Below are 15,915 nucleotides of genomic sequence, written 5' to 3'. Positions count from 1 at the left end.
ATCAGAGAAACAAGTCTGAACGAACAAGGACTGACTGAATAGTTGTAAATGGGCTGAATATGGTTCTGCACTATGTTGCTTGGAATTTTGACACTGGGGAAGGGAAGAATCAAGAGTTTCTGAAAATACTGAATGAAGTAAAAAACAGTTATTTGTGAAACTTCCACACATGTAATTCAACAAAATAAGAAACCGTGATACATTTGCATGATGCGAAGACAAAGTCATAAAGCAGGGCTGCCCAACTTCTCAGCAGTTTAGGGCTGTACAGCACAAAACTGGGACCACAGGAACAGGGAACAGGGATAAAAAAAGACAGAGGTAAAGGGAAGCTTTCCAGAAAGATAGCTGCAAGTCAGCTTCTATCCTAGAACATGCTGCCAAATGGAAAAGTTTAAGCAGTATAGGAAGCCTGGTCTGGTCCCCAGAGGCAAGGGTAGGAGGCAAAAACTGAAGGAAGGAGGGAAGGGGAGCCTAAAGATGCAGGCCACCGCAATCAGGAGAAATGAGGAGAGTGGTGGCTGGATGGGAACCCGTGGTCCTCATGTGGCTCACCAGCTGTCTTTTAAAGTAAGACCCTCTCCCGCCTGCTCCTACTGCCTCCCCTACTACTGTGGTGGTGGAGACAAATTTCAGATCAACAAATGTATACATTTTCCATGTACAGAATCTATTTTTGGGGGGGGGGGGGGGGATCATCTGGAGTCAGATAATAATGTTTTGATAAAGACAAGAAAAATATCTTTCCTATATTTTCTTAATAATATAACCGAAAATGCTATGTTTTAAAAACTCATATATATTGCCCAAACTAAATAGAAATCAACCTTAAAATAATAACAGCAGCATAATCATCCTAGGAAACATCAAGAGATATAAATTAGGCCTGTCTAAATTTACAGCCCCACATTATTTTATTATATAGATTCAGATCTGTAAAGAACAAAGTAATCGTTCCAGCAGTAAACACACTTTCTAGCCAGGCACAGGAGATCTTGTCACAGAAAGAACACAGAGATACATAAATTTTTACAATGAATTAAGTTATCCAGAAGCTACTAAAACTCTCAAAAGCAATAACAAAATTGGCTTTTTAGTAACCTGGTACAACCAAAAAAAGTCCAGGAAAATAATGTATGGAAACTGTATTACCTCGAAATACATGAAAAAATTAGATTATAGCAAAAGTATAGAGTCAAATCACTGTAAGCAAGCTATTCCACTGCTACGTGCTATTTACACCAGCAAGGTGAGTGTAGATGAACAGGGATAAAAAAGACAGAGGTAAAGGGAAATTTCCAGAAAGATAGCTGCAAGTCAGCTTCTATCCTAGAACATGCTGCCAACTGGAAAAGCCACTGCTCAATGCCTAAAAGCTACATTAGAAGGCATGATGCACTGAATTTTTAGCTACATTTGTTTCGTCTGTAAGGCCAGATGAGAACACTATGAAACTATGACTATAAAACAACATTTCAACTGCTATTTTTGCTATTGGGAATATTTTCTATTCTGAGTATATTTTTATTGAATTTGTTTTTTTCTTCTTTCTGTTGGGAATAAAAGTAGAACTTAAGCCCAGCCCAATAATAAAACATGAATTAACTTAAATATATCATAAGAACATCTAGGAAAGAAAACACTAAATGTTTACATGTACAATTTTGAATAACTTTAAATACCTCTGTTAAACACAAAACATATTCAACACATCAAAGAAATAACTAATGAATCAGTTGGATACTCTCTGTAAATTGCCATTGGATCGGAAAAGAAGTTTGGTTTCTAACAACATATGCAATGTTCTGTCACTATGAAAAATTTGAAAAAACTACCTACAGCCCTAGGCTCAGCGGTATAGTGATCACACTTTGCTTAGGTAGAATTCCTTCATTACAGACCCAAATCTAACTCACCCGGTTTCATAGTTGTTAGGGGCTGGAAGGGACCTTATAGATCATTGGGTCCAGCCCCCCTGCACTTGGGCAGGAAGGACTGCTGTTCATACAGAGAAAATTGTTCTGCAGAACAGTAACACCCCAGGGCTGTCAAGCAGCAGCAATGAAACAGTAAAGCAGACACTGCACCAAGGGAAATAAGGCTATGCATAATATGAATTGTAACTAATACCAACTATATACACTTTAATAAAGGACATTATAAAAAAGGAATTTACTGAAACTGAATACTAACCTTGAGACAGGCAGTTTATACTATGCATTAAATGTAAGCATGCTGCACCCAGCCAGAGTTGCTGGAAACATTCTGTTTCTGTGGGGTGAACACTTAACCAGACAGCAAGGTGGTACACTCAGTGTCCATCACGTTCATTGAAATGGTGAGGCAGCGTCTTGCCAGGGCCAAAAGATGTGGAAACTGGTCACAGAGTCCCAGAACACACACAGGCATCTGGCACTCTGACGAGTCATGTAAACAACACGTCCACTGTCATGCTCTTTCCATCCCACAATTGCTTTCCATAGCCGAGGGTCATAACTCAGCAAAAGACACCTGGTTGGAGTCCAAAATGTGAACAGCAGTCAAGAAAGAAGCACCTGGTTGTATTAATGAACTGCAGTAGCAATGACAGGTCATACCTGCAGTATAGTACTGGTTCAGCTTCACAACTATGGCCTGGAACAGGTCCCTTCTGTGCTGGTTTTCATGAGGACAGCTCAACAGTTCTTGTGACTCCCTGTCTTCAACCCAGCTTATCAAATCCATCAGTTTGTTGCGTGCACAGTGGATCACAGCCTGCCAGACTTCAAACCATGTCAGAAGCTCTATAAACCGGGTGGCATTGTCAGCCACAAACATCACTTGATTGTGAATGGTGCCTTGCCCTAAGAGACTGCAAAGCTTGAGCATGCACTGTGTGCTGGGTGTGATTTCCAGCTGCTCACTCAAACTGCTGGTAGTGCTGCATATGCTTGGCATAGCAATGGGTCGCAATGAACCATGAATTTCACTGTGTAAGCACAGGCTCTGGTGGCAGCAGCACAGTGCCACGTGAGTCCCCACTTTGACTGACAATGGACTCCCTGCCCTGGAGCTTACATCTTGGACAGTGCTTGAAAGGTTTCTTGAAAGAAGACACCAGACTATCCAACTTGGGGAACTGTGTGTGCCAGATGTCACTTACTATGGACAGAATGTGCTCACTGTAGGGGATGTGAAAAGTGTTGGGCACCATTCCTTGGAACACATCACAGAAAACCTTGCACATGTACATGGCATTGTCAAACAATGCTGAGATCTTGTTAAAGTCAAAACATAGCTGACAAATACCTTCACAATGGCTTGGGACAGTAGAAAAATTCATAGATGTGAAGTGGACCAGCTCCGTTTGGAACTCAGACTGGTCCTAGTTGGTCCAGCAGCACAGCACAAATAAAATGTGCAGCACAGTTATTCTGAGGGTCGGTCGCTTCATCAGCTGCAGTGGAATGGGACTGATGCTCTGCCAAAGCAGCCTTCGTGGCGAAGCAATCGCTGCAGAAAGACAGTCTTGGCAAAGCTTCTGGGCACATGGAAAACTGCCGGCATTTGGCACGTTTTGTTTCAGGTAGTCCCTTAACTTTGGATGATCAAATTTCTCCAATGGAATTTTTGCCATTGCGAAAGGCTACACAAGGGAAAATGCTGCTTCTTACCTTGCCAAGCTACTTTCTGTGGTCCTTTTAAAAAGGGAGGACACGGTCACTTGCTTCTTGCTCTGATCTTCAGCCTCTGTAGCAGCATCCCTCCATGTATGCTTCAGACTCCAAGTGCCAATCTATGATGGTTTTCCTGAACACATCCAAAGTTACACTGCAGGAAGTACAGAAGAACCTGCCTTCATCTGCATGCAAGATCTCTGCAGGACACTGTCTTGCACAGCCCAGTGCTGAAACATATTTGGCCGGACACGCTAAAGAAGAATCCTCCTTAGGTGGGTGCATGCATGCTGCAGGAGCATGCCTGTGGGCGCTTTAAAAGCCAGCACCGAAACACTCCAGCTTCCCTACTGAGCCTATGTCAGGGGCTGAGCCTCGATTTGTTCCCTCTCCACCCCCTGCCCTTCCCCTGTGCTGCAGGACACAAGGGATCCCTTTTCTCTGTTTGCAGCTTTTAGTTTTTTCCCCTCTTGCTTAGCAATATTGTGCCCTTTTGCAGGGCTCACCTGAGATTGTGGTTTCTGGAAAAATCACAAAATCACAATTTTTGTAGGTCCCTACCGATGTCACCTACCAAATTACAGGGGACGACCCAATCGGCGACCTAGTGATCGATGGGAAGCTGGGTGACAGCAACCACGAGCTGATCACCTTCACCATCCGCCATAAAGCTGGCAAGTCAGTCAGCAACACAGAAGTCCTTGACTTCAGAAAAGCCGACTTTGACAAGCTCAAGAGGCTAGTCAGTCCGGCCCTCAGGAACCATGACCCCAGGGAGATGGGAGTTCAAGAAGAGTGGTTGCTTCTCAAGGAAGCGATCCTCAATGCACAAGCTAAATCTATCCCAACACGGAGGAAAGGCAGCAAGAAGGCACAGCAGCCCTCCTGGCTCTCCAGGGACCTAGCGGACCTCCTGTGGCTAAAAAGGAAAGCCTACAAAGGATGGAGGACGGGATTCACCTCCAAGGAAGATTACTCCGCGCTGGTCCGGTCCTGCAGGGAGCAAACCAGGAAAGCCAAGGCTGCAACTGAACTCCAACTAGCTTCAGGCATCAAGGACAACAAAAAGTCCTTTTTCAGATATGTGGGGAGCCGGAGGAAAAGCAAGGGCAATATTGGACCCCTGCTAAACCAGGTGGGGCAACTGACAACTGACGCCCAGGAAAAAGCCAACCTATTAAATAGGTACTTTGCGTCAGTCTTTCATCAGTCACATGGGATGCCCATGCCTGCTATGGGACAGGGAGATCTGGGTGATGGGGATCCCCTACCCTCCATAAATGCTGACCTCGTGAAGGAACACCTTGAGAAGCTGGATACCTTCAAGTCAGCCGGCCCTGACAATCTGCACCCCAGGGTACTCAAGGAGCTGGTGAGCATCATAGCCCAGCCCCTGGCATGGATCTTTGCAAACTCCTGGCGCTCTGGTGTAGTGCCCGAAGACTGGAAGAAGGCCAATGTGGTGCCGATCTTCAAGAAAGGGAGGAGAGTGGATCCGGCTAACTACAGGCCCATTAGCCTGACTTCTATCCTGGGGAAGATCCTAGAAAAGTTTATTAAGGAGGCCATCCTTGAGGGACTGGCCCAGGCTAACATTCTAAGGGATAGCCAGCACGGGTTTGTTGCGGGCAGGACTTGTTTGACCAATCTCATTTCCTTCTATGACCAGGTGACCTGTCACCTGGACAAGGGAGAAGAGGTTGATGTCATATATCTTGACTTCAAAAAAGCTTTGATCTGGTATCCCATGATCACCTCTTGGCCAAACTGGCCAGTTGTGGCCTTGGCTCCACCACGATCCGCTGGCTGGGAAATTGGCTCCGTGGTCGGACCCAGAGGGTTGTAATTGATGGCAGTCACTCATCGTGGTGCCCTGTGACCAGTGAGGTCCCTCAAGGCTCTGTCCTGGGACCCATCCTGTTCAACATCTTCATTAACGATGTGGACATTGGAGTCAGGAGTGGACTGGCCAAGTTCGCCGATGACACCAAACTTTGGGGCAAAGCATCCACGCCAGAGGACAGGCGGGTGATCCAGGCTGACCTGGACAAGCTCAGCAAATGTTTAACATGGTGTTTAACACCAAAAAATGCAAGGTTCTCCACCTTGGGAGGAAAAACCTGCAGCACCCTTATAGGCTCGGGAGTGCTACGTTGGATAGCACTACAGAAGAAAGAGACTTGGGGGTCATCATTGACCACAAGATGAACATGAGCCTGCAATGCGATGCTGCACCTAGTAAAGCGACCAAAACGCTGGCTTGCATCCATAGATGCTTCTCGAGCAAATCCCGGGATGTCATTCTCCCCTTGTACTCGGCCTTGGTGAGGCTGTAGCTGGAGTACTGCGTCCAGTTTTGGGCTCCACAATTCAAAAAGGATGTGGACAAGCTTGAGAGAGTCCAGAGGAGAGCCACGCGCATGATCAGAGGTCAGGAAAACAGTTCTTACAACGATAGGCTGAGAGCCATGGGACTCTTTAGCCTGGAAAAGCGTAGGCTCAGGGGTGATCTGATGGCCACCTATAAGTTTATCAGGGCTGACCACCAGGATCTGGGGGAACGTTTGTTCACCAGAGTCCCCAAGGGATGACGAGGTCGAACGGTCACAAACTCCTGCAAGACCGTTTCAGGCTGGACATAAGGAAGAATTTCTTTCCTGTCCGAGCCCCCAAGGGCTGGAACAGTCTGCCAGCGGAGCTGGTTCAAGCGCCTACATTGAACACCTTCAAGAGTAAATTGGATGCTTATCTTGCTGGGATCCTATGACCCCAGCTGACTTCCTGCCCTTTGGACAGGGGGCTGGACTCGATGATCTCCTGAGGTCCCTTCCAGCCCTAATGTCTATGAAATCTATGAAATTCACAATTGCACAATTTTTGCAGAAGCCACAAATTCAGGTATACTCTGTGAAAAACAACGGGCTCCACAACTTTGTCAGGCTTGCTCCAAAAAAAAACAACCCCCCCCCCCCCAAAAAAAAAAACTTTACTGGCAAGCAGAAAAAAGGACAGGAAGCCCTGGGAATGGGAGAATTGAAGTAGCCCATTATTTTCTCAGATCAGGATCACCTGGGTCTTATATATACTTCATCTTTCATGAGCAAAGATGATTGCATTCAGCAGGGGGATGAGAGGGAAAAAAAGAGAAAAGAAGTGGGAAAGAAGGAGAAAAGAGAAAAGGAGAAAGAAGGAAAAGGAGAAAGAGAAGAGAATGAAGAGGGGGTGGAGGCTAGGTCACGTGAGTATGTAGGTGACTTACAAGTCCAATCTTTGCTCTGAACAACCTGCTGCAGCTGGGGCAGGAGAGCAATGAGGACTGGATATGGGAGGTTTTTGTTTTCCTGGCTGCATGTTTTTTTCATTGCTTCTGCTTCTGCTCAAAGACCAATGTTCTGTTCTGGATTTGGGACCTCCAGGATGGCTGGTCGCAAGCGATTTGCTCCCACAACTCTTTGTTGATGCCAAAACTCTTTAGGGACACCTTTAGGGTGACCTTGTATCGCTTCTTTGGTGTGCCGCAAAAGCATACTCCATTTGACAGTTTGCCATAGAAGATATTCTTTGGCAGACAAGTCTCAGGCATTCTTGAGAGGTGGCTGGCCAATCTTAGCTGTGGCAGTTTCAGTGGGGTGTGAATACTGGGGAGAGTTGATCTTCCAAGCACCTTGGCGTCTGGAATCTTGTCTTGTCAATTGATCTTTAGTATCTTTTGCAGGCAGTACAAGTGAAAGTGGTTAATTTTTTGGCATGATGCTGGTAAATGGTCTAGGTTTCACAGGCACTGCGGTCTTAGGAAGGTGCAAAGAACAGGGAAGAGGGGGCAGCTACAGACTGATATTGGTAGTGCTCCCTGTTCAGGAATAATTTCTAATGATGGAGATTTTCTACCACTAGAAATGAACATTCGTACACGGCTATTGTTCCCTCTGAGATTGGAAAACCCTTTCCAGCTTTTGTCCAAAGAACCTCAGTCTCCTTCGACTACCTTCCCAAATTCACATAGTGTTGGCTGTTTCCCCATCAACAATATGGTTTACATAACATGAAAACAGTACATAAAACTGTAGTAGCTTAATAGTAAAATAGTACATAAAACTGTTTTCTGATTATTCAAATATTGCAGAGGAGGGTTACTGCAATATTTAGAGGAGCACCAATATATTGGTTCATATCAGCACCGATAAAAGGAAAACTGACAATATCAAAATTGGCCTTTTTTTGGCTGGCATAACCAAAAATGGAACCGACAAATGTCATTTGCATGTGCACAACCACAACATGCACGTAAACAAGAATGCAGTTGGGCAGGTTGGAGACCAATAAGTCCAGCCAATAAGTCTGTAGGGGGAAAGGGGCGTGGGGGGGGAGCAGATTGAGGCCCCCATGGTGAGACAGGGAATGGGGCAGGGACTGGGCTGCCCAGCCAGGCAGGGTGGGGTGGGACAGAACCATGGGCAGCTCACCTGGAAGGTGCAGGGAGGTAGAAAGGGGGGCAGCTCCTTACCACTGTGCAAACCCCGAGGGAGGCATAGGCAGTGTTCCCTCTAAACTGTGCAGCATGCATGGCCATGCAGGCGCACTCATGCCGCATTGCCAGACGCGCCTGTGTGGCCATGCAGCTCAGAGGGAACGCTGGGCACAGGAGGCATGTGCCCCCAGAATTAGTGAGCGGGGCAAGGGTGGGCTGCCTGCTGCGAGCTCAGGGCCAGAGAGTGCACCAGCCTTTTCCCAACAAGGGGGCTAGACTGGGTGGCAGCACTGAGATGGAGGGGCTACAGCCACTCCAAAATTGCTCTTAACCCCCACTCCCAACACCACCACTGCCCACCCCACCCCAAGCACAGCCCCAGCCCAGGCTCCACCAGGAAGAGGCCCAAATAGCCCCTGGTCCTGAGTCCTCAGAAGACAGCCTGCCCTCACCCTACACACAAGTCTGGGGGGGCACATGCCCCTTGTGCCTCCCCCAGGTGTCTGCACAGTGGTGGGTAGCCACCTCTCCTCCCCTCCCCCAGTTAAACCATCTGCAGCTCCATCCCGTGTCCGGCCCCAACCGCACTCCATCCCTCACAGTGGGGGCCTCGATCTGCTCCCCCATGCCCCTTTCTCCCCCGCCAGACTTGCTGGTCAGACGCTGCTCTCCAAGCTGCCAGGCTGAATATCAGCTATCAAATCGGTATCAGCCAGTATGGCTGGTTAATAACAGGCCATTAGTATTGGCCAAAATCTTTACTGGTGCACCCCTAGCAATATTATCGTTATTGAAAAATCAGCAGCCCACAGCAATGCCTGGGTCATCAGAGCAGAGGTTGGGAACATTTTTAGAACAGTAATCTGCTGCTGAAGAGTACATTATACAAAAAGCATTTTTTATTTTCACTGATATGAAGACATTGTCACACTTTTAGGAAAATAAACCTGGCAGGGATGGAATGGCATGGATACAAAAACAGCACAAGAAAATCCCATCTAACAATTGCCTTTATGCATGATCCATTGGTTAATTTATACTTTCTTTGCTATCTCTCTCCTAATCTGATTTGCAAAGGACTGTTTTAAATGAAACTTCCCACTGAAAAACAGTGAGTTAACATCATGAAAGCAACTTCAACTTAAAGCTGTAAGCTTTTGGTTTTCCTGCTAATCAACAACACAGCTCAAAAATGCATTCTCTGGAGGGGCACACACTTCAGTAATATGTCTTAAAAATAAAATGAACACTTAATACTGTATTAACAGTATTTCTATCCGAGCTTTTGCACCCTAATTCAAAAATTTCCCATGGCTGATCATTTATTTTATGCTTTAATTTATTCTTAGTCGACAAACAGAATTAAATGTCAGACACAAAACACGTTCAACAAAGGAATTTAATCCCCGATTTACTAAAAGTAATACATGCGATTGCCTGCTTACTCAGATACCTGCTTTTTTCTTTTCTTTTCTTCCCTTTCCGTTTTTTCTTTCCTTTTTTTTGTACTAGGGGTGAGGGGATCTTCTTTTGAAAATAAAAAGATGAAAGAAGCTAAAAACTAATCACTCCAGACTAGAGACACTGTTGTATACTCACAATATATGAGCCAGAAAACAAAATTTAAATTTATGAAATCCAACTGTTGGATTATACCACTTCTCAGGAACCTAATTTGGTGTGTTTTATTATTTTAAAAGTATCATTTTTAAAATTGATATGAACAAAAACAGTAACAGAAGCACTTTTTGTGGGTGTAAACTACTTCAGAGCACACAAGTAACTTATGCCAGTGCATCATGGCTTACAGCCAACTAATAGTCCTACATGGAAACATGGCCCAAGTTCATGAACTTAAATATACTACTGATAAAAAAAAAAGATGGAAAAACTAATCACAGCAATTAGAATGTAATATAGGTGTCATTTCTTGTGACAAGGAAACAATTCCAGAGGCTTCCAAAGGGATGCTCAAAATACAGGTGTTATGATCCCAAAAAGCAGTGTGGTAGGGTATAAGTGACTGATATCCTTGCACAGGATTGTAGGCCAAATTACCAATTTGGGGGGAGGGAGGAGGGCGGCAGAGGCACTGAGGGGAGGAATCAAGCTGCAGGGGGGAGACAAACGATGGGAGGGCGGGGGAAGGGAGGAAGCTGCTTTTCCTTTTCCCCCTGCTGCTTTTCCTGCTGCAGGGGTGAGGGGGGACAAATTTAAGACAACCTAATTTAAGATAACTAGATTCTATATAGAGAAAGTTAGAACAAATTTATAAATGTTCCATATACGTAGTCTAAATTATCAGGGGTGGGTCATTTTAAATTTTAACTCATCTTGGCTTTGGTTAAATATGGTAATAGCTACAAATTCTTCTGTTACTAAACAGTTTATTTGGCTTTTTTATTTTAGGAGGCATACCTAGTTTGTATCAATAATGCAGGGACCATTAGAACAACACAAGATTAAGTTACATGATTATTGGAGGCAGACAACAAGACCTTTGGGAAAAAGACCATTTCTTTTCTATATTTGTACAACACGAAATGCAACAGGGTTCCAAATGGCAATCCATTGTGGCACTACTCTAATACTGATATTTAAATAAATGATTACTATGTTCCAAGGCTGAGATGGCTCCCCTGCATCAAAACCACAAGCCTAAAATGTTTTGAACTAAACTAAACAAGAATGCAGTGAAAGAATGTAACAGAAGGTGGCAATCCAAAATGTAACTGGGCCATTATTTTCTCATTTCATATTTTTCAAGTGAACACGCACACTGCACAGTAGCACTCAAGCACTGAGAAGAACAGACCTCTGAAGAGATTGCTGCTGACCAGCAAAGACTCAGGTGAGGTCCCATTCTGCCCTCAAAGCCATGTCATCTCACTTAATGCAACAACATGTAAATTGTGTCCACTTCCTTTCAGTGATTCCAGTTTTGTTTAACCAGACAATTTATCAACTATTTTCTAAGCAAAACAGGAACACCTTTCCATTCCCATATTTCCATAAACCCCGGTAGCAAAGCCAACACTTTGTTTTCAATTGAATTTGTTGCTGCAGTGTAAATAGGTGAAATGTACACTCTAAACCTGTATGTTAAAACTTTTAATTCTTTAACCCAACACTGCAGAACTGGCAACACACAGGCTGCATGCAGCCTGTAAGGGGTTTTAGTTTGCAGCCCCTGAGCTCCTGCCTGGCCACAACTCTTCAGTTCACCCTCCCTATGCTGGCTTCTGGGTTTTCTACACCGCAGGGGGTAGTGTGGCACAATACAGCACAGCACAGGATGGTCAGGGTGAGGCATGGCACTGCACAGCAATGGGTCATCTGCACGAGCATGTGATGCAGCACCTGCAGGAGAAGCATCCACATAAAGGCTGTTGCAGTGGCATGGGGAAAAAGGCACACAATGCAATGTGGTGTGGTGCATCCATGAGCCTGTAGTCCACTGGATAGCCCTGCCTTAATCTATTTGGAGACTGTGGATATGGAACACAGTTAATGAGAGGTCCTCTTGGAGCGTCACTTGGTTACCCTCAATGGCAATGCCAGCAATATAACTCAAAATGTTTAAAAAAAAAGAACCTGGTAAATAACATTTATTGGAAACTTAAGCCTACTTTTTTCTAATATGAACCTTTGTGGATAAGGTTTTTCAAAGTCTAAGTATGACCTTCCTGAGTTTATCTTTAACCATGCTTCTACTGTATTGTAGAAAATTACTTACTTTTGGTACATCGACAGCCACCTCCCTCATGGCGCTGGGCCTGACATCATTCATCCCCTGCAGGAAGTCATTGAAAGTAATCATCACTGACCCAGCCACCTCACTGTCTAATAGGTTAGTTTGTTTTCCCAGTGCTCTCCGCAAGGCATATAAACCTATTAAAAAAAAAAAAATCAAACATGCATAGATTTCATCCTGTTTCCCACAAAGACAATATACACACACATCTGCACAGACTAAAGCACTGGAAAGGAAGTAAGCTTCAAAAAGATCACCATAACATTAGGCTCTAACTAGGTCCAGGAACACAATGGATTTTTCCAATGAAAGAGAAGAGGAAAGAGGAACTTATGGTTACCTGTAGAATATATACTAGATTTGGTCCCAAGGATGGATAAAAATAGCCATGGTGCCCACAAAAAATAGAACAAAAAGGGTTTGGATAATTTTCGAAGTCTCTTTTTAAGAGAAAAAAATACAAATGTCTAACTGATATACAGGAATAATCAGTTTATTCAAAATGGGCTATCTCATCTGTTCCCCCATCAGTACAGGCTTGCATCCTACTGGTTTATTTTCTAGTATTCCAAAATGATTTAAGTGATGAAATTTCTGTTCTTTTCATTGGAACACAATTCACAGCTAGGAGTTTTTTTCATTGTGTGCTAAATAAAACTTTTCCCATATTTTTTATATATATCTTAAGTAACTCTGTGCATGTTTTTTTTTTATCTTTTCAATGTCCACATCTTACAGACACTTAACAGTCACAACTCCCTTTCTCCTCTGTTTACTCAAATCATATGAAATGCACATAGTCTTTCCATACAAATAAATACCTCAGAAGTTTTATCTTTTCCCTCTATGGATATGGAGGTACCCAGAACTAAACTCATGAGTACTGAGCTATTAAGTGATATCTCACCAGTTCCACAGAGAAAGAGACTGCACTAAAGCCTTGTTTGGGGAGTGAGAACTCAGAGTATGCTATGCAAAAGCCCCAAAGATTTTCCTGCATTTAATTTGTCTTTCAAGATTTGTCTATCGATTTGTTTTCTTCCTTTGTTTATTTCCACTACCCTCGTATTTAAAAAACATTATAATATGAAAAAGATTGACTTTTGTTGGGCAAAATTTAACCTATTTTGCTCTACAAAACATATAGGTAGGTATTATGGTATCATTACCGATGAGCCACCAAAAGACATATATAGAATAATTTTAACAAGTTAATTTGACTGATTAATCAAGCTGATTCATTTTAACAAAACAAAGTATGTCAATCTATGCTAAAGAAAAACAATAAAGACAAGGGATAAGCTATTTTTAAATAAATCAGAAGATTCTTCTTTCCACTGAGGCACTTACAAACTTTGACACGGAAAATCTGGGACAATTACAGGAATCCTACATTTCCTACAATACATAAAATGTGTGAAGAGATATAATATCTCCCCTGTGTATCAGTACAGCTGGAGAGTCTCCTTACACCATCAATTACTACAGAAGCATGAGCACCTGCACTCAATGCACAAGATCTTTAATACAATAAAAAGAAAATGTCTGTAATTCAGGTTTCCCCCAGTGTGAAACATTCAGAAACAACAGGATATATAAATAAAAACACTTCTTTATACCAAATGGGACACTGCAATGCTAGTCACAGGAGAAGTGAAAAATTTAACTCTCTTGAACACCGTGGTTCTTTCCTATTTCCCCCAGCAAGTCATTTACAAAAAAAAGGTAGCTTCAACAACAGGACAGCAATTCAATCCACATTTTGCCTTAGGTTAAAGGTATTTATGAAGTTAATTCATAAGGCATGCACAATTTAAAATAAAAGATTACATATTTACTAGGGAAGTTATGTCTTTGGGGAAAGCAAATAAATGATAAAGATCTCTGCTCTTCAATTTCAAACATCCTTTCTATCAGGTACAAATTTAACCAAAAGTCTATTTGATGATTCTTTCATCTATCATGTCTACCTTTTTATTTGCAAAAATAAAACGTGTCTTCTTTTTCCTTTATGAAAATATAACCTTAAAAAGGGCAAATAGGAACATGGGTCCTATGTACTCCTGCTACCAGTGCTAGTAAGCATATCTAAGTGAAGTTTCATTGATCAGTACTGGGTTTGAAATGCAGCAGCTATGATCGAGAACAGGGATAAAAAGGTCACGGCTCTCCAAACAAAGACTGAATTCATTAAAGCATGTGTGAGCACACACCATTACACAGGTCAGCATTTAATTGAAACAATGTTTTACATTAAAACAAATATAAAAAACAGATCGAAAATGAGAGCATGATTCTTCCTGTTTCCTCCTGTTATCATAATCTTTCTTTCCTGCTCTCCACATTGACCCCTGACAAAAAAGTCTTACTAAACTACAGAAAGATACAGCCAAAAAGGGCTGCCGGGGGAGACACACACACACACACACACACATACCCTTTAAGCCACAGAAAGGTCCATTTTAGTGTAAAGATGTCTCAAGTACATGCTGCTTGAACCTTTTTTTGATGGATGGGGTAATGGCGAGGTGGGGGGGTGGGGAACACACACATGCAACAGTGACCATAAGCTTATTTTTGTGGAAGCATAAAGTTATGAATGTTTAATTCAGATGTACTATATATTGTATCCCAGAAAATACCAAACATTTGGTCTTTGCAGATGAGCTTCTTAGGATAGGATGTCTCTGGCTTGGTTTGAACCAGATAGTGTTTATCCTCTGTTGTAAACTGGTTCTACTTACGCATTTATGCACAAATTTTGCACACTCATTTTCAGGCATGACAGATCTGAAATGTATTAATGAGCAGAGACATTCTATTATCTTCATTAAATAGGTACCTATACCTTTAGCCTCTCTCATACCATAATAGCCTCTACTCAAATGAGAAGTCTTAGCAAATACAGTATAAAACAAACAAATAGTTTTTCCACATAGTTAATGAAATTATCTATGTGAGTAAGGACTCCTTGTTCTGAGTTTTGGGTTGCAGGATTTGTTCCTATATACAGCAGAAACTTAACCAGGAGGACAAAGTATTTAAATATACTAGAGTTCTGCTTCCCAAACAAGGCATAAATGGAAACTTCTGAAATAAAACCAAAAGAAGCAAACATAGGTCTATTATGCATCATCACAAACCATGGAAAATAAACAGTTTGTTCTACTCTCCAGCACTGTGTGTTATACCTCACAAATTCATCCTGTCTGTCTAGGACACAGGAAGCAAAGTGGACAGAGGAAGCAAGTGAGAACAATTTGTCATGGTACAGCTGCTTCTCTTCTGTCACATATTAAAAGCGAGTACACAATATTATTTCCCTTTAATTTATTCTTCTTCGTAGCTGTGGTTAGGTGTTAGCACATTATGATAATATATAGCTAAGTGTAAGAACACTACTATGTAGCTATATTTTGTCAGATTCTAGGCATAGTTACACCCCAACACAAATAATAAAAAGTGTCTAGAGAATGAATACCCAACATGTCCATTTTAGGTTTGATAGATTGAGAATACACAGAAGATGTGGAGATGTTATCATTGTGACTAACTGTATTTATCATGTTTAACTGCCTCATGTTCATTCTTTCCATTAATCCATCTCCCCCACAATTATTCTAATACTGTGTGAACGATGTAAAATAAAATGGCAGTTGATTGAACCCAACTTGCACGCTTCTTCTTTCTTGGCTAATTTGCCTCCAAAATTACAAAAGCTCAAACTGTTACACATGGACCATTCTCTCTTACATCAGAGACGGGTTTCAGATCAAATACCTTGTTACCCTGCAGGGCTGGAAATGGGAGATTTATACCATTCGAGTAAAACGTGGGGGAAAAACATGTTCGGCTTTCTAAAGCCAACAGATGGAGTACTTGCTTCTATTTATGCCTTGCATCTGGGAAGGTCCCTAGATATAGTTCATTATTCTTAAATTAAATTTTCACTCCCTTAGTGTGTATTTAAGTTAGACAAGGCACCTGGCTGAATAGGCAGAAGGCTACAACAAAACAGTTCCAGTGTTTTACTAAAC

General features: G+C 42.6%; 1 protein-coding gene across 1 annotated transcript in view; it reads right to left on the bottom strand.

Moving 5' to 3' along the window:
- AFG2A (AAA ATPase AFG2A) overlaps positions 1–15,915 on the bottom strand; it is a 343,648-nt gene that overhangs the window by 266,092 nt on the left and 61,641 nt on the right. Inside the window, 1 exon segment of the mRNA XM_090034520.1 lies at positions 11,861–12,015. Within this exon segment, the coding sequence (XP_089890646.1) occupies positions 11,861–12,015 (155 nt within the window).

Source organism: Crocodylus siamensis, chromosome 2, assembly GCF_052110815.1.
Source record: "Crocodylus siamensis isolate JL-2025a chromosome 2, ASM5211081v1, whole genome shotgun sequence".
Lineage (NCBI taxonomy): Eukaryota > Metazoa > Chordata > Crocodylia > Crocodylidae > Crocodylus > Crocodylus siamensis.
Note: the sequence above shows the minus strand (reverse complement) of the source record. Positions and strands in the feature narration are given on the sequence as shown.